The sequence below is a fragment of the Scyliorhinus torazame genome, chromosome 14, assembly GCF_047496885.1.
Source record: "Scyliorhinus torazame isolate Kashiwa2021f chromosome 14, sScyTor2.1, whole genome shotgun sequence".
In the NCBI taxonomy this organism is placed as follows: domain Eukaryota; kingdom Metazoa; phylum Chordata; class Chondrichthyes; order Carcharhiniformes; family Scyliorhinidae; genus Scyliorhinus; species Scyliorhinus torazame.
Window position 1 is genome coordinate 227,732,189 of NC_092720.1, and position 26,733 is coordinate 227,758,921.

The 26,733-nt window shown below is 58.9% G+C and overlaps 1 protein-coding gene across 1 annotated transcript in view; it reads right to left on the bottom strand.

Moving 5' to 3' along the window:
* Nucleotides 1–25,124, bottom strand: part of LOC140389191 (uncharacterized) — a 62,171-nt gene extending 37,047 nt beyond the window's left edge. Inside the window, exons 1-2 of the mRNA XM_072473354.1 lie at nucleotides 24,967–25,124; nucleotides 3,280–3,512 (exon numbers count right to left, since the gene is read on the bottom strand). Coding sequence (XP_072329455.1) covers nucleotides 3,280–3,512; nucleotides 24,967–25,069 — 336 coding nt within the window. The 5' untranslated portion in view covers nucleotides 25,070–25,124. The remainder of the gene's footprint in view (nucleotides 1–3,279; nucleotides 3,513–24,966) is intronic.
* Between the last annotated feature and the right edge of the window lie 1,609 nt (nucleotides 25,125–26,733).

Below are 26,733 nucleotides of genomic sequence, written 5' to 3' on the forward strand. Positions count from 1 at the left end.
TCCACCGTCACAAACACCAGAGACCACGTTCCAGATCAATCTCCACCCGTCACAAACACCAGAGACCATGTTCCAGATCAAACTCCACTGTCACAAACACCAGAGACCACGTTCCAGATCAAACTCCACCGTCACAAACACCAGAGACCACGTTCCAGATCAATCTCCACCCGTCACAAACACCAGAGACCACGTTCCAGATCAAACTCCACCGTCACAAACACCAGAGACCACGTTCCAGATCAAACTCCACCGTCACACACACCAGAGACCACGTTCCAGATCAAACTCCACTGTCACAAACACCAGGACCACGTTCCAGATCAAACTCCACCGTCACAAACACCAGAGACCACGTTCCAGATCAATCTCCACCCGTCACAAACACCAGAGACCACTTTCCAGATCAAACTCCACCATCACAAACACCAGAGACCATGTTCCAGATCAAACTCCACCGTCACAAACACCAGAGACCACGTTCCAGATCAACTCCACCGTCACAAACACCAGAGACCACGTTCCAGATCAACTCCACCGTCACAAACACCAGGGCCACGTTCCAGATCTAACTCCACCGTCACAAACACCAGAGACCACGTTCCAGATCAAACTCCACTTGTCACACACACCAGGACCACGTTCCAGATCAAACTCCACCGTCACAAACACCAGGACCACGTTCCAGATCAAACTCCACCATCACAAACACCAGAGACCACGTTCCAGATCAAACTCCACCGTCACAAACACCAGGACCACGTTCCAGATCAAACTCCACCGTCACAAACACCAGAGACCACGTTCTAGATCAAACTCCACTGTCACAAACACCAGAGACCACGTTCCAGATCAAACTCCACCGTCACAAACACCAGAGACCACGTTCCAGATCTAAGTCCATCACAAACACCAGAGACCACGTTCCAGATCTAACTCCACCGTCACACACACCAGAGACCACGTTCCAGATCAAACTCCACCGTCACAAACACCAGAGACCACGTTCCAGATCAAACTCCACCGTCACAAACACCAGAGACCACGTTCCAGATCAACTCCACCGTCACAAACACCAGGACCATGTTCCAGATCAATCTCCACCGTCACACACACCAGGACCACGTTCCAGATCAAACTCCACCGTCACAAACACCAGAGACCACGTTCCAGATCAAACTCCACCGTCACACACACCAGAGACCACGTTCCAGATCAAACTCCACCGTCACACACACCAGAGACCACGTTCCAGATCAAACTCCTCCTGTCACAAACACCAGAGACCACGTTCCAGATCAATCTCCACCGTCACACACACCAGAGACCACGTTCCAGATCAAACTCCACCGTCACAAACACCAGAGACCATGTTCCAGATCAAACTCCACTGTCACAAACACCAGGACCACGTTCCAGTTCAAACTCCACCGTCACAAACACCAGAGACCACGTTCCAGATCAATCTCCACTGTCACAAACACCAGAGACCATGTTCCAGATCAATCTCCACCCGTCACAAACACCAGAGACCACGTTCCAGATCAAACTCCACCGTCACAAACACCAGAGACCACGTTCCAGATCAAACTCCACCGTCACAAACACCAGAGACCACGTTCCAGATCAAACTCCACCGTCACACACACCAGGACCACGTTCCAGATCAAACTCCACCGTCACACACACCAGAGACCACGTTCCAGATCAAACTCCACCGTCACACACACCAGGACCATGTTCCAGATCAAACTCCACTGTCACAAACACCAGGACCACGTTCCAGATCAAACTCCACCGTCACAAACACCAGAGACCACGTTCCAGATCAATCTCCACCCGTCACAAACACCAGAGACCATGTTCCAGATCAAACTCCACTGTCACAAACACCAGAGACCACGTTCCAGATCAAACTCCACCGTCACAAACACCAGAGACCACGTTCCAGATCAATCTCCACCCGTCACAAACACCAGAGACCACGTTCCAGATCAAACTCCACCGTCACAAACACCAGAGACCACGTTCCAGATCAAACTCCACCGTCACACACACCAGAGACCACGTTCCAGATCAAACTCCACTGTCACAAACACCAGGACCACGTTCCAGATCAAACTCCACCGTCACAAACACCAGAGACCACGTTCCAGATCAATCTCCACCCGTCACAAACACCAGAGACCACTTTCCAGATCAAACTCCACCATCACAAACACCAGAGACCATGTTCCAGATCAAACTCCACCGTCACAAACACCAGAGACCACGTTCCAGATCAACTCCACCGTCACAAACACCAGAGACCACGTTCCAGATCAACTCCACCGTCACAAACACCAGGGCCACGTTCCAGATCTAACTCCACCGTCACAAACACCAGAGACCACGTTCCAGATCAAACTCCACTTGTCACACACACCAGGACCACGTTCCAGATCAAACTCCACCGTCACAAACACCAGGACCACGTTCCAGATCAAACTCCACCATCACAAACACCAGAGACCACGTTCCAGATCAAACTCCACCGTCACAAACACCAGGACCACGTTCCAGATCAAACTCCACCGTCACAAACACCAGAGACCACGTTCTAGATCAAACTCCACTGTCACAAACACCAGAGACCACGTTCCAGATCAAACTCCACCGTCACAAACACCAGAGACCACGTTCCAGATCTAAGTCCATCACAAACACCAGAGACCACGTTCCAGATCTAACTCCACCGTCACACACACCAGAGACCACGTTCCAGATCAAACTCCACCGTCACAAACACCAGAGACCACGTTCCAGATCAAACTCCACCGTCACAAACACCAGAGACCACGTTCCAGATCAAACTCCACCGTCACAAACACCAGAGACCACGTTCCAGATCAAACTCCACCGTCACACACACCAGGACCACGTTCCAGATCAAACTCCACCGTCACACACACCAGGACCACGTTCCAGATCAACTCCACCGTCACAAACACCAGGACCATGTTCCAGATCAATCTCCACCGTCACACACACCAGGACCACGTTCCAGATCAAACTCCACCGTCACAAACACCAGAGACCACGTTCCAGATCTAAGTCCATCACAAACACCAGAGACCACGTTCCAGATCTAACTCCACCGTCACACACACCAGAGACCACGTTCCAGATCAAACTCCACCGTCGAGAGTAATTCTTGAAGTGATCGACATGGTGGTTATCTGGTTTGTGGGGTCTCGTTCCGAGTGGAGTCCAGGACGACGGAAGGTGGGTGAGACTCACCAGGCTTATCGGGGTGCGCGCGAGCCTCTGGGCGGTGATGGTGCTGGAGACCTCCACGCCCGCCGATCCCAGGAATTGGATGAAACGCTGCTGCCGGCCCCGCGGATCCTCGCCAGCCCCACGGTCGATACCCAGCAGCTGACAGTAGGGTATTCCGGACGAAAGCCACTCCGATACGGCCGGGCTGACGTTGCCATTGTTCAGGAAGACGCCCGCCAGACTGCCAGAGACATCTGTCAAGACAGAGGAGTGGCTGAGCACTTCGCAAACAGAGATCATCAAAAGGACGGACGTTACGTTACACCAGTGAGACCTCAACTGGAATATCGTGACCAGTTGTCACACTATAGGAAGGATCTGGAATGTGCTGCCCGAGAGGGTGGAGGGGGCCGGGTTCAATCGAGGGTCTGGAATGTGCTTCCCGAGAGGGTGGAGGAGGCCGGGTTCAATCGAGGGTCTGGAATGTGCTGCCCGAGAGGGTGGAGGAGGCCGGGTTCAATCGAGGGTCTGGAATGTGCTGTCTGAGAGGGTGGAGGAGGCCGGGTTCAATCGAGGGTCTGGAATGTGCTGTCTGAGAGGGTGGAGGGGGCCGGGTTCAATCGAGGGTCTGGAATGTGCTGCCCGAGAGGGTGGAGGAGGCCGGGTTCAATCGAGGGTCTGGAATGTGCTGTCTGAGAGGGTGGAGGGGGCCGGGTTCAATCGAGGGTCTGGAATGTGTTGTCTGAGAGGGTGGAGGAGGCCAGGTACAATCGAGGGTCTGGAATGTGCTGTCTGAGAGGGTGGAGGGGGCCGGGTTCAATCGAGGGTCTGGAATGTGCTGTCTGAGAGGGTGGAGGAGGCCGGGTTCAATCGAGGGTCTGGAATGGGCTGTCTGAGAGGGTGGAGGAGGCCGGGTTCAATCGAGGGTCTGGAATGTGCTGTCTGAGAGGGTGGAGGGGGCCGGGTTCAATCGAGGGTCTGGAATGTGCTGTCTGAGAGGGTGGAGGGGGCCGGGTTCAATCGAGGGTCTGGAATGTGCCGTCTGAGAGGGTGGAGGAGGCCGGGTTCAATCGAGGGTCTGGAATGTGCTGTCTGAGAGGGTGGAGGGGGCCGGGTTCAATCGAGGGTCTGGAATGTGCTGTCTGAGAGGGTGGAGGGGGCCGGGTTCAATCGAGGGTCTGGAATGTGCTGTCTGAGAGGGTGGAGGAGGCCGGGTTCAATCGAGGGTCTGGAATGTGCTGTCTGAGGGTGGAGGGGGCCGGGTTCAATCGAGGGTCTGGAATGTGCTGTCTGAGAGGGTGGAGGGGGCCGGGTTCAATCGAGGGTCTGGAATGTGCTGCCTGAGAGGGTGGAGGAGGCCGGGTTCAATCGAGGGTCTGGAATGTGCTGTCTGAGAGGGTGGAGGAGGCCGGGTTCAATAGAGGGTCTGGAATGTGCTGTCTGAGGGTGGAGGAGGCCGGGTTCAATCGAGGGTCTGGAATGTGCTGCCCGAGAGGGTGGAGGGGGCCGGGTTCAATCGAGGGTCTGGAATGTGCTGTCTGAGAGGGTGGAGGAGACCGGGTTCAATCGAGGGTCTGGAATGTGCTGTTTGAGAGGGTGGAGGAGGCCGGGTTCAATCGAGGGTCTGGAATGTGCTGTCTGAGAGGGTGGAGGAGGCCGGGTTCAATCGAGGGTCTGGAATGTGCTGTCTGAGAGGGTGGAGGAGGCTGGGTTCAATCGAGGGTCTGGAATGTGCTGTCTGAGAGGGTGGAGGAGGCCGGGTTCAATCAAGGGTCTGGAATGTGCTTCCCGAGAGGGTGGAGGAGGCCGGGTTCAATCGAGGGTCTGGAATGTGCTTCCCGAGAGGGTGGAGGGGGCCGGGTTCAATCGAGGGTCTGGAATGTGCTGCCCGAGTGGGTGGAGGGGGCCGGGTTCAATCGAGGGTCTGGAATGTGCTGCCTGAGAGGGTGGAGGGGGCCGGGTTCAATCGAGGGTCTGGAATGTGCTGTCTGAGAGGGTGGAGGAGGCCGGGTTCAATCGAGGGTCTGGAATGTGCTGTCTGAGAGGGTGGAGGAGGCCGGGTTCAATCGAGGGTCTGGAATGTGCTGTCTGAGAGGGTGGAGGGGGCCGGGTTCAATCGAGGGTCTGGAATGTGCTGTCTGAGAGGGTGGAGGAGGCCGGGTTCAATCGAGGGTCTGGAATGTGCTGCCTGAGAGGGTGGAGGAGGCCGGGTTCAATCGAGGGTCTGGAATGTGCTGCCCGAGGGGGTGGATGGGGCCGGGTTCAATCGAGGGTCTGGAATGTGCTGTCTGAGAGGGTGGAGGGGGCCGGGTTCAATCGAGGGTCTGGAATGTGCTGTCTGAGAGGGTGGAGGAGGCCGGGTTCAATCGAGGGTCTGGAATGTGCTGTCTGAGAGGGTGGAGGCCGGGCTCAATCGAGGGTCTGGAATGTGCTGCCCGAGAGGGTGGAGGAGGCCGGGTTCAATCGAGGGTCTGGAATGTGCTGTCTGAGAGGGTGGAGGAGGCCGGGTTCAATCGAGGGTCTGGAATGTGCTGTCTGAGAGGGTGGAGGGGGCCGGGTTCAATCGAGGGTCTGGAATGTGCTGTCTGAGAGGGTGGAGGGGGCCGGGTTCAATCGAGGGTCTGGAATGTGCTGTCTGAGAGGGTGGAGGAGGCCGGGTTCAATCGAGGGTCTGGAATGTGGTGCCTGAGAGGGTGGAGGAGGCCGGGTTCAATCGAGGGTCTGGAATGTGCTGTCCGAGAGGGTGGAGGAGGCCGGGTTCAATCGAGGGTCTGGAATGTGCTGTCCGAGAGGGTGGAGGAGGCCGGGTTCAATCGAGGGTCTGGAATGTGCTGTCTGAGAGGGTGGAGGAGGCCGGGTTCAATCGAGGGTCTGGAATGTGCTGTCTGAGAGGGTGGAGGAGGCCGGGTTCAATCGAGGGTCTGGAATGTGCTGCCCGAGAGGGTGGAGGGGGCCGGGTTCAATCGAGGGTCTGGAATGTGCTGTCTGAGAGGGTGGAGGGGGCCGGGTTCAATCGAGGGTCTGGAATGTGCTGTCGGAGAGGGTGGAGGGGGCCGGGTTCAATCGAGGGTCTGGAATGTGCTGTCTGAGAGGGTGGAGGAGGCCGGGTTCAATCGAGGGTCTGGAATGTGCTGTCCGAGAGGGTGGAGGAGGCCGGGTTCAATCGAGGGTCTGGAATGTGCTGTCTGAGAGGGTGGAGGAGGCCGGGTTCAATCGAGGGTCTGGAATGTGCTCCCCGAGAGGGTGGAGGAGGCCGGGTTCAATCGAGGGTCTGGAATGTGCTGTCTGAGAGGGTGGAGGAGGCCGGGTTCAATCGAGGGTCTGGAATGTGCTGTCTGAGAGGGTGGAGGGGGCCGGGTTCAATCGAGGGTCTGGAATGTGCTGTCTGAGAGGGTGGAGGAGGCCGGGTTCAATCGAGGGTCTGGAATGTGCTGCCCGAGAGGGTGGAGGAGGCCGGGTTCAATCGAGGGTCTGGAATGTGCTGCCTGAGAGGGTGGAGGAGGCCGGGTTCAATCGAGGGTCTGGAATGTGCTGCCCGAGGGGGTGGATGGGGCCGGGTTCAATCGAGGGTCTGGAATGTGCTGTCTGAGAGGGTGGAGGGGGCCGGGTTCAATCGAGGGTCTGGAATGTGCTGTCTGAGAGGGTGGAGGAGGCCGGGTTCAATCGAGGGTCTGGAATGTGCTGTCTGAGAGGGTGGAGGCCGGGTTCAATCGAGGGTCTGGAATGTGCTGCCCGAGAGGGTGGAGGAGGCCGGGTTCAATCGAGGGTCTGGAATGTGCTGTCTGAGAGGGTGGAGGAGGCCGGGTTCAATCGAGGGTCTGGAATGTGCTGTCTGAGAGGGTGGAGGGGGCCGGGTTCAATCGAGGGTCTGGAATGTGCTCCCCGAGAGGGTGGAGGAGGCCGGGTTCAATCGAGGGTCTGGAATGTGCTGCCTGAGAGGGTGGAGGAGGCCGGGTTCAATCAAGGGTCTGGAATGTGCTGTCCGAGAGGGTGGAGGAGGCCGGGTTCAATCGAGGGTCTGGAATGTGCTGTCTGAGAGGGTGGAGGAGGCCGGGTTCAATCGAGGGTCTGGAATGTGCTGTCTGAGACGGTGGAGGGGGCGGGGTTCAATCGAGGGTCTGGAATGTGCTGCCCGAGAGGGTGGAGGAGGCCGGGTTCAATCGAGGGTCTGGAATGTGCTGCCTGAGAGGGTGGAGGAGGCCGGGTTCAATCGAGGGTCTGGAATGTGCTGCCCGAGGGGGTGGATGGGGCCGGGTTCAATCGAGGGTCTGGAATGTGCTGTCTGAGAGGGTGGAGGGGGCCGGGTTCAATCGAGGGTCTGGAATGTGCTGTCTGAGAGGGTGGAGGAGGCCGGGTTCAATCGAGGGTCTGGAATGTGCTGTCTGAGAGGGTGGAGGCCGGGTTCAATCGAGGGTCTGGAATGTGCTGCCCGAGAGGGTGGAGGAGGCCGGGTTCAATCGAGGGTCTGGAATGTGCTGTCTGAGAGGGTGGAGGAGGCCGGGTTCAATCGAGGGTCTGGAATGTGCTGTCTGAGAGGGTGGAGGGGGCCGGGTTCAATCGAGGGTCTGGAATGTGCTGTCTGAGAGGGTGGAGGGGGCCGGGTTCAATCGAGGGTCTGGAATGTGCTGTCTGAGAGGGTGGAGGAGGCCGGGTTCAATCGAGGGTCTGGAATGTGGTGCCTGAGAGGGTGGAGGAGGCCGGGTTCAATCGAGGGTCTGGAATGTGCTGTCCGAGAGGGTGGAGGAGGCCGGGTTCAATCGAGGGTCTGGAATGTGCTGTCCGAGAGGGTGGAGGAGGCCGGGTTCAATCGAGGGTCTGGAATGTGCTGTCTGAGAGGGTGGAGGAGGCCGGGTTCAATCGAGGGTCTGGAATGTGCTGCCCGAGGGGGTGGAGGGGGCCGGGTTCAATCGAGGGTCTGGAATGTGCTGTCTGAGAGGGTGGAGGGGGCCGGGTTCAATCGAGGGTCTGGAATGTGCTGTCTGAGAGGGTGGAGGAGGCCGGGTTCAATTGAGGGTCTGGAATGTGCTGTCTGAGAGGGTGGAGGGGGCCGGGTTCAATCGAGGGTCTGGAATGTGCTGTCTGAGAGGGTGGAGGGAGCCGGGTTCAATCGAGGGTCTGGAATGTGCTGTCCGAGAGGGTGGAGGAGGCCGGGTTCAATCGAGGGTCTGGAATGTGCTGTCTGAGAGGGTGGAGGAGGCCGGGTTCAATCGAGGGTCTGGAATGTGCTGTCTGAGAGGGTGGAGGGGGCCGGGTTCAATCGAGGGTCTGGAATGTGCTGTCTGAGAGGGTGGAGGAGGCCGGGTTCAATCGAGGGTCTGGAATGTGCTGTCTGAGAGGGTGGAGGAGGCCGGGTTCAATCGAGGGTTTCCGGAGGGATTCGGAGCGGTGTGAAATGGAGGAATGTCCTGGATAACGGGGAGAAGGCGAGGGGGTGGTGGTGGAACTGACCCCCCCCCCCTTTGAGAGCCATTGCTAATGTGATGTGCTGATCGAGTTTGCACCGTTCTGTGAGAAGTTCAGTGAGTCATCGAGAGCTGGAATGTGGAGCCGCATTTCAACATTCAGCCAGCTTCGGGCTTTCGGGCGAGCACTGGGTTCCGTCTGCTGCACAAGGCTCGATTTCCTCCTTGTTACTCAGCCCAGCTAACCACAACCTAACTTTGACAGACACACTGACAGACACACGCGTCACACACACACACTGGCGCACGCAATCGCCTGTGCCGCGCGCACGCAATCGCCTGTGCCGCGCGCACGCAATCGCCTGTGCCGCGCGCACGCAATCGCCTGTGCCGCGCGCACGCAATCGCCTGTGCCGCGCGCACGCAATCGCCTGTGCCGCGCGCACGCAATCGCCTGTGCCGCGCGCACGCAATCGCCTGTGCCGCGCGCACGCAATCGCCTGTGCCGCGCGCACGCAATCGCCTGTGCCGCGCGCACGCAATCGCCTGTGCCGCGCGCACGCAATCGCCTGTGTCGCGCGCACGCAATCGCCTGTGTCGCGCGCACGCGCACTCTGACCCAGGGAGAGTTACTTTCACGTCTCCCACACACACCAAAGCAGCAACAAAACCAGATCCAGCCCCAGACAGGAACGTCTCTCTCACACCGGACAATGGACACATTGATGTTACAAACTAAATGACAACACAGCAGCTGCAGCTTGGCACGCCACTGACCGAGGGTGAACTCTCGCTGCCCAGGCCGAGACTGGGAGCTCTCTGTCCTCTCGTGCTGCACAGTCAGAGGGTCAGTACTGAGGGAGTGCCGCACTGTCAGGGGGTCAGTACTGAGGGAGTGCCGCACTGTCAGAGGGTCAGTACTGACGGAGTGCTGCACTGTCAGAGGGTCAGTACTGAGGGAGTGCCGCACTGTCAGAGGGTCAGTAGTGACGGAGTGCCGCACTGTCAGAGGGTCAGTACTGAGGGAGTGCCGCACTGTCAGAGGGTCAGTACTGAGGGAGTGCTGCACTGTCAGAGGGTCAGTACTGAGTGAGTGCCGCACTGTCAGAGGGTCAGTACTGAGGGAGTGCTGCACTGTCAGAGGGTCAGTACTGAGTGAGTGCCGCACTGTCAGAGGGTCAGTACTGAGGGAGTGCCGCACTGTCAGTGGGTCAGTACTGAGGGAGTGCCGCACTGTCAGAGGGTCAGTACTGAGGGAGTGCCGCACTGTCAGAGGGTCAGTACTGAGGGAGTGCCGCACTGTCAGAGGGTCAGTACTGAGGGAGTGCCGCACTGTCAGAGGGTCAGTACTGAGGGAGTGCTGCACTGTCAGAGGGTCAGTACTGAGGGAGTGCCGCACTGTCAGAGGGTCAGTACTGAGGGAGTGCTGCACTGTCAGAGGGTCAGTACTGAGGGAGTGCCGCACTGTCAGAGGGTCAGTACTGAGGGAATGCTGCACTGTCAGAGGGTCAGTACTGAGGGAGTGCCGCACTGTCAGAGGGTCAGTACTGAGGGAGTGCCGCACTGTCAGAGGGTCAGTACTGAGGGAGTGCTGCACTGTCAGAGGGTCAGTACTGAGGGAGTGACGCACTGTCAGAGGGTCAGTACTGAGGGAATGCTGCACTGTCAGAGGGTCAGTACTGAGGGAGTGACGCACTGTCAGAGGGTCAGTACTGAGGGAGTGCCGCACTGTCAGAGGGTCAGTACTGAGGGAATGCTGCACTGTCAGAGGGTCAGTACTGAGGGAGTGCCGCACTGTCAGAGGGTCAGTACTGAGGGAGTGCCGCACTGTCAGAGGGTCAGTACTGAGGGAGTGCCGCACTGTCAGAGGGTCAGTACTGAGGGAGTGCCGCACTGTCAGAGGGTCAGTACTGAGGGAGTGCCGCACTGTCAGAGGGTCAGTACTGAGGGAGTGCTGCACTGTCAGAGGGTCAGTACTGAGGGAGTGCCGCACTGTCAGAGGGTCAGTACTGAGGGATTGCCGTACTGTCAGAGGGTCAGTACTGAGGGAGTGCCGCACTGTCTGAGGGTCAGTACTGAGGGAGTGCCGCACTGTCAGAGGGTCAGTACTGAGGGAGTGCCGCACTGTCAGAGGGTCAGTACTGAGGGAGTGCCGCACTGTCAGAGGGTCAGTACTGAGGGAGTGCCGCACTGTCAGAGGGTCGGTACTGAGGGAGTGCCGCACTGTCAGAGAGTCAGTACTGAGGGAGTGCGGCACTGTCAGACGGTCAGTACTGAGGGAGTGCTGCACTGTCAGAGGGTTAGTATTGAGGGAGTGCCGCACTGTCAGAGGGTCAGTACTGAGGGAGTGCTGCACTGTCAGAGGGTTAGTATTGAGGGAGTGCCGCACTGTCAGAGGGTCAGTACTGAGGGAGTGCTGCACTGTCAGAGGGTCAGTACTGAGGGAGTGCTGCACTGTCAGAGGGTCAGTACTGAGGGAGTGCTGCACTGTCAGAGGGTCAGTACTGAGGGAGTGCTGCACTGTCAGAGGGTCAGTACTGAGGGAGTGCTGCACTGTCAGAGGGTTAGTATTGAGGGAGTGCCGCACTGTCAGAGGGTCAGTACTGAGGGAGTGCTGCACTGTCAGAGGGTCAGTACTGAGGGAGTGCCGCACTGTGAGACGGTCAGTACTGAGGGAGTGCTGCACTGTCAGAGGGTCAGTACTGAGGGAGTGCCGCACTGTCAGAGGGTCAGTACTGAGGGAGTGCCGCACTGTCAGAGGGTCAGTACTGAGGGAGTGCCGCACTGTCAGAGGGTCAGTACTGAGGGAGTGCCGCACTGTCAGAGGGTCAGTACTGAGGGAGTGCCGCACTGTCAGAGGGTCAGTACTGAGGGAGTGCCGCACTGTCAGAGGGTCAGTACTGAGGGAGTGCCGCACTGTCAGAGGGTTAGTATTGAGGGAGTGCCGCACTGTCAGAGGGTCAGTACTGAGGGAGTGCTGCACTGTCAGAGGGTCAGTACTGAGGGAGTGCCGCACTGTGAGACGGTCAGTACTGAGGGAGTGCTGCACTGTCAGAGGGTCAGTACTGAGGGAGAGCTGCACTGTCAGAGGGTCGGTACTGAGGGAGTGCCGCACTGTCAGAGGGTCGGTACTGAGGGAGAGCTGCACTGTCAGAGGGTCGGTACTGAGGGAGTGCTGCACTGTCAGAGGGTCAGTACTGAGGGAGTGCCGCACTGTGAGACGGTCAGTACTGAGGGAGTGCCGCACTGTCAGAGGGTCAGTACTGAGGGAGAGCTGCACTGTCAGAGGGTCAGTACTGAGGGAGTGCCGCACTGTCAGAGGGTCAGTACTGAGGGAGTGCTGCACTGTCAGAGGGTCAGTACTGAGAGAGTGCTGCACTGTCAGAGGGTCAGTACTGAGGGAGTGCCGCACTGTCAGAGGGTCAGTACTGAGGGAGTGCTGCACTGTCAGAGGGTCAGTACTGAGGGAGTGCCGCACTGTGAGACGGTCAGTACTGAGGGAGTGCCGCACTGTCAGAGGGTCAGTACTGAGGGAGAGCTGCACTGTCAGAGGGTCAGTACTGAGGGAGTGCCGCACTGTCAGAGGGTCAGTACTGAGGGAGCGCCGCACTGTCAGAGGGTTAGTATTGAGGGAGTGCCGCACTGTCAGAGGGTCAGTACTGAGGGAGTGCTGCACTGTCAGAGGGTCAGTACTGAGGGAGTGCCGCACTGTGAGACGGTCAGTACTGAGGGAGTGCTGCACTGTCAGAGGGTCAGTACTGAGGGAGTGCCGCACTGTCAGAGGGTCAGTACTGAGGGAGTGCTGCACTGTGAGACGGTCAGTACTGAGGGAGTGCTGCACTGTGAGACGGTCAGTACTGAGGGAGTGCTGCACTGTCAGAGGGTCAGTACTGAGGGAGAGCTGCACTGTCAGAGGGTCGGTACTGAGGGAGTGCCGCACTGTCAGAGGGTCAGTACTGAGGGAGTGCTGCACTGTCAGAGGGTCAGTACTGAGGGAGTGCTGCACTGTCAGAGGGTTAGTATTGAGGGAGTGCCGCACTGTCAGAGGGTCAGTACTGAGGGAGTGCTGCACTGTCAGAGGGTCAGTACTGAGGGAGTGCCGCACTGTGAGACGGTCAGTACTGAGGGAGTGCTGCACTGTCAGAGGGTCAGTACTGAGGGAGAGCTGCACTGTCAGAGGGTCAGTACTGAGGGAGTGCCGCACTGTCAGAGGGTCAGTACTGAGGGAGTGCCGCACTGTCAGAGGGTCAGTACTGAGGGAGTGCCGCACTGTCAGAGGGTCAGTACTGAGGGAGTGCCGCACTGTCAGAAGGTCAGTAATGAGGGAGTGCTGCACTGTCAGAGGGTCAGTACTGAGGGAGTGCCGCACTGTGGGATGGTCAGTACTGAGGGAGTGTCGCACTGTCAGAGGGTCAGTACTGAGGGAGTGCCGCACTGTCAGAGGGTCAGTACTGAGGGAGAGCTGCACTGTCAGAGGGTCAGTACTGAGGGAGTGCCGCACTGTCAGAGGGTCAGTACTGAGGGAGTGCCGCACTGTCAGAGGGTCAGTACTGAGGGAGTGCCGCACTGTCAGAGGGTCAGTACTGAGGGAGTACCGCACTGTCAGAGGGTCAGTACTGAGGGAGCGCCGCACTGTCAGAGGGTCAGTACTGAGGGAGTGCCGCACTGTCAGAAGGTCAGTAATGAGGGAGTGCTGCACTGTCAGAAGGTCAGTAATGAGGGAGTGCTGCACTGTCAGAGGGTCAGTACTGAGGGAGTGCCGCACTGTCAGAAGGTCAGTAATGAGGGAGTGCTGCACTGTCAGAGGGTCAGTACTGAGGGAGTGCCGCACTGTGGGATGGTCAGTACTGAGGGAGTGTCGCACTGTCAGAGGGTCAGTACTGAGGGAGTGCCGCACTGTCAGAGGGTCAGTACTGAGGGAGTGCTGCACTGTCGGAGGGTCAGCACTGAGGGAGTGCCGCACTGTCAGAGGGTCAGTACTGAGGGAGTGCCGCTCTGTCAGAGGGTCAGTACTGAGGGAGTGCCGCACTGTCAGAGGGTCAGTACTGAGGGAGTGCCGCACTGTCAGAGGGTCAGTACTGAGGGAGTGCCGCACTGTCAGAGTGTCAGTACTGAGGGAGTGCCGCACTGTCAGAGGGTCAGTACTGAGGGAGTGCTGCACTGTCAGAGGGTCAGTACTGAGTGAGTGCCGCACTGTCAGAGGGTCAGTACTGAGGGAGTGCTGCACTGTCAGAGGGTCAGTACTGAGGGAGTGCTGCACTGTCAGAGGGTCAGTACTGAGGGAGTGCCGCACTGTCAGAGGGTCAGTACTGAGGGTGTGCTGCACTGTCAGAGGGTCAGTACTGAGGGTGTGCTGCACTGTCAGAGGGTCAGTACTGAGGGAGTGCCGTACTGTCAGAGGGTCAGTACTGAGGGAGTGCCGCACTGTCAGAGGATCAGTACTGAGGGAGTGCCGCACTGTCAGAGGGTCAGTACTGAGGGAGGGCCGCACTGTCAGAGGGTCAGTACTGAGGGAGTGCCGCACTGTCAGAGGATCAGTACTGAGGGAGTGCCGCACTGTCAGAGGGTCAGTACTGAGGGAGGGCCGCACTGTCAGAGGGTCAGTACTGAGGGAGGGCCGCACTGTCAGAGGATCAGTACTGAGGGAGTGCCGCACTGTCAGAGGGTCAGTACTGAGGGAGTGCCGCACTGTCAGAGGGTCAGTACTGAGGGAGTGCTGCACTGTCAGAGAGTCAGTACTGAGGGATGGATGAATCAGCCGCTGGTGTGACTGTAACACATCTGGAGGGCGGTAAATGGGGGATGGTTACTCAGTGGTTCAATCTGTCTGAATGTGACCACCAGCCATTAAATCCAACCAGCAAATATTTTCTCTTGGGAGAACAGAGTTCAGACAGGGGAACATGGTAGCCGGGCGGATATTTTAGAAATTCTTGCTTCACCAGCTGTTTACCATCCACAGTAACTTAAGATGGCTTTTCTTCCGCACTCTTTCTTCGCAACTAATCACAGCATCGTTGGTAAGATTGTGCAAGGACCCATCTTCAATCAGCAGCATTGCCCAACTTGTCGATTAGGTCCCGGTTCATCGTACTGCGCAGATAATCTTTCACTCTTTTCAACACAGAAAGAATGTTCAGAATGGTTTCCACGCTTGGAAAGGTACCTGTAAGCCATCACGGTCAAGTGTCTACAAATCAGCTGTGATCGCGAAGCACAGAGCTCAACTTCATCGATGAATGAATCGTTTCACTTCGTCTTCAGAAAGATTTGTCTCTATTTCTTCCCGGGAGAATTCAATTAACCTCTTCCTGCAGAGGCAAAATAAATCAACTGTCTTCGTCAGAGATTCACTGCTCTGTGCCACAACGAACAGTCTCAACAATGATCTTCTCTTTCCCCCACAAAGTTCACTCTCAAAGCCAGAGCAGCACCTAGACAGGCGGACCACCTGGTGTCACTAATTCTTTTGACCATCAAATGTTTTCCACACGCGTGCTCCCGGCGTGATCGCCGCATCTTCCCCCGATGCGTGGAAACCGAAAAGAAGGTGTACAAGTTTTGAACAATGTCAAGAAAATGTACGGCTGCAACATTGCCGATTAAATTCAAGGAGTGACTGGAGCATGGGATTAATTATGCAGAGGGGCGTGCATTGTTCAGTCTTGCTTCTAGACCGGAGTATTTTCCTGCCTTATTTGCGGCAATATCGATACTCTGCCTGTGACAATTTTTGATGCCCATACCTAAATTTGAAATAGTTTCCAAAACTGTTGTCTCCAGACAATTGTCGGGGAATGCAGTGGCTAGTATTGCTGCCTCACAGCGCCGAGTACCTGGGTTAGATCCTGGCTCCGGCTCACTGTCTGTGCGGAGTCTGCACGTAACCTTAGTTAGGCCACACTTGGAGTATAGTGTTCAATTCTGGTCGCCACACTACCAGAAGGATGTGGAGGCTTTAGAGAGGGTGCAGAAGAGATTTACCAGAATGTTGCCTGGTATGGAGGGCATTAGCTATGAGGAGAGATTGAATAAACTCGGTTTGTTCTCACTGGAACGACGGAGGTTGAGGGGCGACCTGATAGAGGTCTACAAAATTATGAGGGGCATAGACAGAGTGGATAGTCAGAGGCTTTTCCCCGGGGTAGAGGGGTCAATTACTAGGGGGCATAGGATTAAGGTGAGGGGGCAAAGTTTAGAGTAGATGTACGAGGCAAGTTTTTTTACGCAGAGGGTAGTGGGTGCCTGGAACTCGCTACCGGAGGAGGTGGTGGAAGCAGGGACGATAGTGACATTTAAGGGGCATCTTGACAAATACATGAATAGGATGGGAATAGAGGGATACGGACCCAGGAAGTGTAGAAGATTGTAGTTTAGTCGGGCAGCATGGTCGGCACGGGCTTGGAGGGCCGAAGGGCCTGTTCCTGTGCTGTAGTTCTTTGTTCTCCCCGTGTCTGCATGGCCAGACGGAGGGGCTGAATGGCCCCGCCCCCTGGCCACTCGGAGGGGCTGAATGGGCCCCTCCCCCGGACACTCGGAGGGGCTGAATGGGCCCCTCCCCCTGGCCACTCGGAGGGGCTGAATGGGCCCCACCCCCCCCGGCCACTCGGGAGGGGCTGAATGGGCCCCTCCCCCTGGATAACTGCGGCCTACCTCCAACAGGCTTCCCTGGCTGCTGGGGTCTGGGACATGAAGTAACAGGAGGATGCCATTCGTCCCCTCGAGTCTGCCCCGTCGGTGAATGACAGTGACCTCAAGAGCCGCGACCCGCCGACCCCCGCGACCCGCCGACCCCCGATAACCTTTCACCCCCCTGGTTAAACTTTCACCCCCCCTGGCCACCTCTCCAGCTCGGCCTAACTAATATTCAGAGATGCTGCTCCCACTCCTGTTGAGGAGGAGACTGCCAGAGACCCCCCCCCCCCACCACCTCGGGGGAGAATCCCCTTATCCGATCCCGAATCAGCGATCCCCTTATTTTTAAACAGTGACCCCCCCCCCCCCCCCGGTTCTCGATTCTCCGACCAGAGGAAACATCCTCTCCCCACGCCCCCCCCCCCCCCCGCCACGTTGGGTCTGGTCGATTCCCCGATCAGATTGCTGGGAATCTATCTGATTTCACAGCAGCGATGAGTCAGTCGGGAATGGTGTGGAATGTGGGACTGGTGCGTGTGGAAGCAGGTCGAGAGGCAGAGGCAGCCACGTAAACATCGCGGCAATGCCGGGCGGGGTTTCAGCACCCCCCCCCCCCCCACCACCACCCCAGGCGCCTGGGGGAAAGGCAATTATGATGCGATGAGGCAAGACTTGGGATGCATCGGATGGAGAGGAAAACTGCAGGGGATGGGCACAATGGAAATGTGGAGCTTGTTCAAGGAACAGCTACTGCGTGACCTTGATAAGTATGTACCTGTCAGGCAGGGAGGATGTGGTCGAGCAAGGGAACCGTGGTTTACTAAAACAGTTGAAACACTTGTCAAGAGGAAGAAGGAGGCTTATGTAAAGATGAGACATGAAGGTTCAGTTAGGGCTACTCGAGAGTTACAAGTTAGCTAGGAAGGACCTAAAGAGAGAGCTAAGAAGAGCCAGGAGGGGACATGAGAAGTCTTTGGCAGGTAGGATCAAGGATAACCCGAAAGCTTTCTATAGATATGTCAGAAATAAAAGAATGACGAGGGTAAGAGTAGGGCCAGTCAAGGACAGTAGTGGGAAGTTGTGCTTGGAGTCCGAGGAGATAGGAGAGGTGCGAAATGAATATTTTTCGTCAGTATTCACACAGGAAAAAGACAATGTTGTCGAGGAGAATACTGAGATTCAGGCTCCTAGACTAGAAGGGCTTGAGGTTCATAAGGAGGAGGTGTTAACAATTCTGGAAAGGGTGAAAATAGATAAGTCCCCTGGGCCGGATGGGATTTATCCTAGGATTCTCTGGGAAGCTAGGGAGGAGATTGCTGAGCCTTTGGCTTTGATCTTTAAGTCATCTTTGTCTACAGGAATAGTGCCAGAAGACTGGAGGATAGCAAATGTTGTCCCCTTGTTCAAGAAGGGGAGTAGAGACAACCCCGGTAACTATAGACCAGTGAGCCTTACTTCTGTTGTGGGCAAAATCTTGGAAAGGTTTCGAAGAGATAGGATGTATAATCATCTGAAAAGGAATAATTTGGTTAGACATAGTCAACACGGTTTCGTGAAGGGTAGGTCGTGCCTCACAAACCTTATTGAGTTCTTTGAGAGGGTGACCAAACAGGTGGATGAGGGTAAAGCAGTTGATGTGGTGTATATGGATTTCAGTAAAGCGTTTGATAAGGTTCCCCACGGTAGGCTACTGCAGAAAATACGGAAGCATGGGATTCAGGGAGATTTAGCAGTTTGGATCAGAAATTGGCTAGCTGGAAGAAGACAAAGGGTGGTGGTTGATGGGAAGTGTTCAGCCTGGAGTCCAGTTACTAGTGGTGTACCACAAGGATCTGTTTTGGGGCCACTGTTGTTTGTCATTTTTATAAATGACCTGGAGGAGGGCGTAGAAGGATGGGTGAGTAACTTTGCAGATGACACTAAAGTCGGTGGAGTTGTGGACAGTGCGGAAGGATGTTACAAGTTACAGAGGGACATAGATAAGCTGCAGAGCAGGGCTGAGAGGTGGCAAATGGAGTTTAATGCAGAAAAGTGTGAGGTGATTCATTTCGGAAGGAATAACAGGAAGACAGAGTACTGGGCTAATGGTAAGATTCTTGGCAGTGTGGATGAGCAGAGAGATCTTGGTGTCCATGTACATAGATCCCTGAAAGTTGCCACCCAGGTTGATAGGGTTGTTAAGAAGGCGTACAGTGTGTTAGCTTTTATTGGTAGAGGGATTGAGTTTCGGAGCCACGAGGTCATGTTGCAGCTGTACAAAACTCTGGTGCGGCCGCATTTGGAGTATTGCGTGCAGTTCTGGTCGCCGCATTATAGGAAGGATGTGGAAGCATTGGAAAGGGTGCAGAGGAGATTTACCAGAATGTTGCCTGGTATGGAGGGAAGATCTTATGAGGAAAGGCTGAGGGACTTGAGGCTGTTTTCGTTAGAGAGAAGAAGGTTAAGAGGTGACTTATTTGAGGCATACAAGATGATCAGAGGATTGGATAAGGTGGACAGTGAGAGCCTTTTTCCTCGGATGGTGATGTCTAGCACGAGGGGACATAGCTTTAAATTGAGGGGAGATAGATATAAGACAGATGTCAGAGGTAGGTTCTTTACTCAGAGAGTAGTAAGGGTGTGGAATGCCCTGCCTGCAACAGTAGTGGACTCGCCAACACTAAGGGCATTCAAATGGTCATTGGATAGACATATGGACGATAAGGGAATAGTGTAGATGGGCTTTAGAGTGGTTTCACAGGTCGGCGCAACATCGAGGGCCTGTACTGCGCTGTAATGTTCCATGTTCTATGTTCTATTCCCTCCTACCCAGCCGTGTGTGCCTCATCCCCCGCATCCCCTCCTCTCAACTCATCCAGTGATCTACGACCCTTATCTCACCTCACCTCACACAACGCCTCACTCACCACCCAGGCCTCCGAGACAAAGCCGCTTCACCCATCGCTCCCCTGGTGCTCCCCTCCCTCTCTCCCCCCCAGTGCCCTCCTCCCTCGCTCCCCCCCAGTGCCCCCCTCCCTCGTTCCCCCCCAGTGCCCCCCTCCCTCGCTCCCCCCCAGTGCCCCCCTCCCTCGCTCCCCCCCAGTGCTCCCCCCCAGTGCTCCCCTCCCTCTCTCCCCCCCCTCCCTCTCTCCCCCCCCCAGTGCCCTCCTCTCTCTCTCACCCCCCCCCACCCCCAGTGCCCCCCTCCCTCTCTCCAACCCCAGTGCCCCCCTCCCTCTCTCCCCCCCCGTGCCCCCCTCCTCTCTCTCCCCCCCAGTGCCCTCCTCTCTCTCTCACCCCCCCAACCCCAGTGCCCCCCTCCCTCTCTCCAACCCCAGTGCCCCCCTCCCTCTCTCCCCCCCCCCCCCGTGCCCCCTCCCTCTCCCCCCCCCCCGTGCCCCCTCCCTCTTTCCCCCCCCCGGTGCCCCCCTCCCTCTTTCCCCCCCCCCGGTGCCCCCCTCCCTCTTTCCCCCCCCAGTGCCCCCTCCCTCTTCCCCCCCCCCCCCCGTGCCCTCCCTCTTCCCCCCCCCCCGTGCCCCCTCCCTCTTCCCGCCCCCGTGCCCTCCTCCCTCTCCCCCCCCCGTGCCCTCCTCCCTCTTCCCCCCCTCCCCCGTGCCCTCATCCCTCTTCCCCCCTCCACCGTGCCCTCCTCCCTCTTCCCCCCTCCCCCGTGCCCTCTTCCCCCCCCGTGCCCTCCTCCCTCTCCCCCCCCCGTGCCCTCCTCCCTCTCCCCCCCCCGTGCCCTCCTCCCTCTCCCCCCCCGTGCCCTCCTCCCTCTCCCCCCCCGTGCCCTCCTCCCCCCCCCGTGCCCTCCTCCCCCCCCCCCCCCGTGCCCTCCTCCCCCCCCGTGCCCTCCTCCCTCTCCCCCCCCGTGCCCTCCTCCCTCTCCCCCCCCCCCCCGTGCCCTCCTCCCTCTCCCCCCCCCCCGTGCCCTCCTCCCTCTCCCCCCCCCCCCCGGTGCCCTCCTCCCTCTCCCCCCCCCCCCGGTGCCCTCCTCCCTCTCCCCCCCCCGTGCCCTCCTCCCTCTCCCCCCCCCCGTGCCCTCCTCCCTCTCCCCCCCCCCCCCCCGTGCCCTCCTCCCTCTCCCCCCCCCCCCCGTGCCCTCCTCCCTCTCCCCCCCCCCCGTGCCCTCCTCCCTCTCCCCCCCCCCGTGCCCTCCTCCCTCTCCCCCCCCCCGTGCCCTCCTCCCTCTTCCCCCCCCGTGCCCTCCTCCCTCTTCCCCCCCCCGTGCCCTCCTCCCTCTTGCCCCCCCCCGTGCCCTCCTCCTCCCCCCCGTGCCCTCCTCCCTCTTGCCCCCCCCCCGTGCCCTCCTCCCTCTTCCCTCTTCCCCCCCCGTGCCCTCCTCCCTCTCCCCCCGTGCCCTCCTCACCCCCCCGTGCCCCCCTCCCTCTTCCACCCCCCCGTGCCCCCCTCCCTCCCTCTTCCACCCCCCGTGCCCCCCTCCCTCTTCCACCCCCCCCGTGCCCCCCTCCCTCTTCCACCCCCCCCTGTGCCCCCCTCCCTCTTCCACCCCCCCGTGCCCCCCTCCCTCTTCCACCCCCCCGTGCCCCCTCCCTCTTCCACCCCCCCCCGTGCCCCCCTCCCTCTTCCACCCCCCCGTGCCCCCCTCCCTCTTCCACCCCCCCCCGTGACCTCCCCCCCCCCCGTGCCCTCCTCCCTCTTCCCCCCCCGTGCCCTCCCTTCCCCCCCGTGCCCTCCTTCCCCCCCGTGCCCTCCTTCCCCCCCGTGCCCTCCTCCCCCCCGTGCCCTCCCTCCCCCCCCCGTGCCCTCCCTCCCCCCCCCCCCCGTGCCCTCCCTCCCCCCCCCCCCGTGCCCTCCCTCTCCCTCCCCCCCCCCGTGCCCTCCCTCTCCCTCCCCCCCCCCCCCGTGCCCTCCCTCTCCTCCCCCCCCCCCCCGTGCCCTCCCTCTCCCCCCCCCCGTGCCCTCCCTCTCCCCCCCCCCGTGCCCTCCCTCTCCCCCCCCCCCCCGTGCCCCCCCCCCCCCCCCCCCCCCCCCCGTGCCCTCCCCCCCCCCCCCGTGCCCTCCCTCCCTCCCCCCCCCCCCCCCCGTGCCCTCCCTCCCTCCCCCCCCCCCCGTGCCCTCCCTCCCTCCCCCCCCCCCCCCGTGCCCTCCCTCCCTCCCCCCCCCCCGTGCCCTCCCTCCCTCCCCCCCCCCCCGTGCCCTCCCTCCCTCCCCCCCCCCCGTGCCCTCCCTCCCTCCCCCCCCCCCGTGCCCTCCCTCCCTCCCCCCCGTGCCCTCCTTCCCCCCCCCCGTGCCCTCCTTCCCCCCCCCCCCCGTGCCCTCCTCCCTCTTCCCCCCCCCCGTGCCCTCCTCCCTCTTCCCCCCCCATGCCCCCCTCCCTCTCTCCCCCCTGGTGCCCCCCTCCCTCTCTTCCCCCCCGTGCCCCCTCCCTCTCTCCCCCCCCGTGCCCCCCTCCCTCTCTCCCCCCTGTTGCCCCCTCCCTCTCTTCCCCCCCGTGCCCCCCTCCCTCCCTCTCTTCCCCCCAGTCCTCTCTCCCCCCCGGTGCCCCCCTCCCTCTCTTCCTCCCCGTGCCCCCCTCCCTCTCTTCCTCCCCGTGCCCCCCTCCCTCTCTTGCCCCCCGGTGCCCCTCTCCCTCTCTTCCCCCCGGTGCCCCCCTCCCTCTCTCTCTGGGGGCTGTGTGCGAGGGGAGGATTCCCCCTGGGGGCTGCGTGCGAGGGGAGGGCGGGGGAAGGGGAGGGCGGGGGAAGGGGAGGGCGGGGGAAGGGGAGGGCGGGGGAAGGGGAGGGCGGGGGAAGGGGAGCGCCTGTTTCAGACATCTCGGATTCTGCGGGGGCTGACAGAGTGGATACTGAGGGACTGGCCCCTCCCCCCACCAACCTCCCCCTCCCCCAATCGGGATGAACACAGCCGGAGGTGTCACATCACCAACGGCAGGGTGGGGAAGCTGGATAAACGTTCCGGGCGGGGGATTTCCCCTCCCTCTGGAATGATCCAGATACCTGCCCTGAGCAATGAATGTTTCCGTCTCAATCACCCTGTAATTCAGAGCAAGGCCGAGCCGATCATTAAACTACATCCCCCCGTGCCCCACAACACAACGCGGACAGAGGGCAGACGCCCTGTTGCAACGTGGGAATCCAGGCAGCCAATTACCTGCTTGCGGCTCTCCCTCAGCACTGACCCTCTGACAGTGCAGCACTCCCTCAGTACTGACCCTCTGACAGTGCGGCACTCCCTCAGTACTGACCCTCTGACAGTGCGGCACTCCCTCAGTACTGACTCTCTGACAGTGCGGCACTCCCTCAGTACTGACCCTCTGACAGTGCGGCACTCCCTCAGTACTGACCCTCTGACAGTGCGGCACTCCCTCAGTACTGACCCTCTGACAGTGCGGCGCTCCCTCAGTACTGACCCTCTGACAGTGCGGCACTCCTTCAGTACTGACCCTCTGACAGTGCGGCGCTCCCTCAGTACTGACCCTCTGACAGTGCAGCACTCCCTCAGTACTGACTCTCTGACAGTGCGGCACTCCCTCAGTACTGACCCTCTGACAGTGCAGCACTCCCTCAGTACTGACCCTCTGACAGTGCGGCACTCCCTCAGTACTGACCCTCTGACAGTGCGGCACTCCCTCAGTACTGACTCTCTGACAGTGCAGCACTCCCTCAGTACTGACCCTCTGACAGTGCGGCACTCCCTCAGTACTGACCCTCTGACAGTGCGGCACTCCCTCAGCACTGGCCCTCTGACAGTGCGGCACTCCCTCAGTACTGACCCTCTGACATTGCGGCACTCCCTCAGTACTGACCCTCTGACAGTGCGGCACTCCCTCAGTACTGACCCTCTGACAGTGCGGCACTCCCTCAGTACTGACCCTCTGACAGTGCGGCACTCCCTCAGTACTGACCCTCTGACATTGCGGCACTCCCTCAGTACTGACCCCTCTGACAGTGCAGCACTCCCTCAGTACTGACCCTCTGACATTGCGGCACTCCCTCAGTACTGACCCTCTGACAGTGCGGCACTCCCTCAGTACTGACCCTCTGACAGTGCGGCACTCCCTCAGTACTGACCCTCTGACATTGCGGCACTCCCTCAGCACTGGCCCTCTGACAGTGCAGCACTCCCTCAGTACTGAGCCTCTGACAGTGCGGCACTCCCTCAGTACTGACCCTCTGACAGTGCGGCACTCCCTCAGTACTGACCCTCTGACAGTGCGGCACTCCCTCAGTACTGACCCTCTGACAGTGCGGCACTCCCTCAGTACTGACCTTCTGACAGTGCAGCACTCCCTCAGTGCAGACCCTCTGACAGTGCGGAACCCCCTCAGTACTGACCCTCTGACAGTGCAGCACTCCCTCAGTACTGACCCTCTGACAGTGCGGCACTCCCTCAGTACTGACCCTCTGACAGTGCAGCACTCCCTCAGTACTGACCCTCTGACAGTGCGGCACTCCCTCAGTACAGACCCTCTGACAGTGCGGCGCCCCCTCAGTACTGACCCTCTGACAGTGCGGCGCTCCCTCAGTACTGACCCTCTGACAGTGCGGCACTCCCTCAGTACTGACCCTCTGACAGTGCGGCACTCCCTCAGTACTGACCCTCTGACAGTGCGGCACTCCCTCAGTACTGACCCTCTGACAGTGCGGCACTCCCTCAGTACTGACCCTCTGACAGTGCGGTACTCCCTCAGTACTGACCCTCTGACAGTGCGGCACTCCCTCAGTACTGACCCTCTGACAGTGCGGCACTCCCTCAGTACTGACCCTCTGACAGTGCGGCACTCCCTCAGTACTGACCCTCTGACAGTGCGGCACTCCCTCAGTACTGACCCTCTGACAGTGCGGCGCTCCCTCAGTACTGACCCTCTGACAGTGCGGCACTCCCTCAGTACTGACCCTCTGACAGTGCGGCACTCCCTCAGTACTGACCCTCTGACAGTGCGGCACTCCCTCAGTACTGACCCTCTGACAGTGCGGCGCTCCCTCAGTACTGACCCTCTGACAGTGCGGCACTCCCTCAGTACTGACCCTCTGACAGTGCGGCGCTCCCTCAGTACTGACCCTCTGACAGTGCAGCACTCCCTCAGTACTGACCCCCTGACAGTGCGGCGCTCCCTCAGTACTGACCCCCTGACAGTGCGGCACTCCCTCAGTACTGACCCTCCGACAGTGCGGCGCTCCCTCAGTACTGACCCCCTGACAGTGCGGCACTCCCTCAGTACTGACCCTCCGACAGTGCGGCGCTCCCTCAGTACTGATCCTCTGACAGTGCGACGCTCCCTCAGTACTGACCCTCTGACAGTGCGGCACTCCCTCAGTACTGACCCTCTGACAGTGCGGCACTCCCTCAGTACTGACCCTCTGACCGTGCGGCACTCCCTCAGTACTGACCCTCTGACAGTGCGGCACTCCCTCAGCACTGACCCTCTGACAGTGCGACGCTCCCTCAGTACTGACCCTCTGACAGTGCGACGCTCCCTCAGTACTGACCCTCTGACAGTGCGGCACTCCCTCAGTACTGACCCTCTGACAGTGCGGCACTCCCTCAGTACTGACCCTCTGACCGTGCGGCACTCCCTCAGTACTGACCCTCTGACAGTGCGGCACTCCCTCAGCACTGACCCTCTGACAGCGCGGCGCTCCCTCAGTACTGACCCTCTGACAGTGCGGCGCTCCCTCAGTACTGACCGGCCAGTGGAGTTTGATGGGTGCCATGCCCCCTCTCTTACCTGTGCCCAGCACCTTGGCACGGAGCCAGCCCACAGAGGCCTGGAATTTTGCCCGCGTTACTGGAGACGTTTGGGGCTGTGACACCAAACTGGCATCATTCATCTCGCTGGAGGTCTCCAGAGACAGGCTCCCCGTGCCAGTCTACCCTCCCCTCACACACTCCCTCCCTCCAACTCCCTGTCCACCCTCCCCTCACACACTCACTCCCTCCACCTCCCTGTCCACCCTCCCCTCACACACTCCCTCCCTCCAACTCCCTGTCCATCCTCCCCTCACACACTCACTCCCTCCACCTCCCTGTCCACCCTCCCCTCACACACTCCCTCCCTCCACCTCCCTGTCCACCCTCCCCTCACACACTCACTCCCTCCACCTCCCTGTCCACCCTCCCCTCACACACTCACTCCCTCCACCTCCCTGTCCACCCTCCCCTCACACACTCACTCCCTCCACCTCCCTGTCCACCCTCCCCTCACACACTCACTCCCTCCACCTCCCTGTCCACCCTCCCCTCACACACTCACTCCCTCCACCTCCCTGTCCACCCTCCCCTCACACACTCACTCCCTCCACCTCCCTGTCCACCCTCCCCTCACACACTCACTCCCTCCACCTCCCTGTCCACCCTCCCCTCACACACTCACTCCCTCCACCCTCACTACTCTCTCCGCTCACTCCCTGCCTCTGTCTCTCTCTCCCACACGGTGTCTCCCTCCTTCTCTCTCCCCAACTCCCTATGTCTGTCCTCACACCTCTCCCACTCAGACTCTCTCTCTCTCCCCCTCACACTCTATACGCTCTCTCCTCACTCTCACTCACACACACACACACTCCCTTTCTCTCTCTATCTCCGCCTCACACTCTGTCTCTCTGCTCCTCTGACTAAACCAAACACAAAGAAAAGTTGGAGCAAAACTTTACCGAAACTTTTAACCCAGCCCCAAGCGGAGGTCCCGCCCTCTCCTTTCTGATTGGCCGTCCCGCTGGGTCTGCCATCCCATTGGCCAATCACTGAATCCATCTGTCAATTGCTCGTCTTGTCTCCAAATAGGGAGGGGTCAGTTTCACCTGAACTTAATCCTGGTAAACTTCACACAAGTTAAACTCCATCCTGGTAAACTCCATCCTGTTAAACTCCGTCCTGGTAAACTTCGTCCTGGTAAACTTCACACAAGTTAAACTCCATCCTGGTAAACTTCGTCCTGGTAAACTTCACACAAGTTAAACTTCATCCTGGTAAACTTCACACAAGTTAAACTCCATCCTGTTAAACTCCTCCTGGTAATCTTCGTCCTGTTAACCTTCATCCTGTTAAACTCCATCCTGGTAAACTCCGTCCTGGTAAACTTCACACAAGTTAAACTCCGTCCTGGTAAACTCCGTCCTGGTAAACTTCGTCCTGGTAAACTTCACACAAGTTAAACTCCATCCTGGTAAACTTCGTCCTGGTAAACTTCACACAAGTTAAACTTCATCCTGGTAAACTTCACACAAGTTAAACTCCATCCTGTTAAACTCCTCCTGGTAAACTTCGTCCTGTTAACCTTCATCCTGTTAAACTCCATCCTGTTAAACTTCATCCTGGTAAACTTCACACAAGTTAAACTTCATCCTGGTAAACTTCATCCTGGTAAACTTCACACAAGTTAAACTTCATCCTGGTAAACTTCATCCTGGTAAACTTCACACAAGTTAAACTCCATCCTGTTAAACTCCATCCTGGTAAACTTCGTCCTGTTAAACTTCACACAAGTTAAACTCCATCC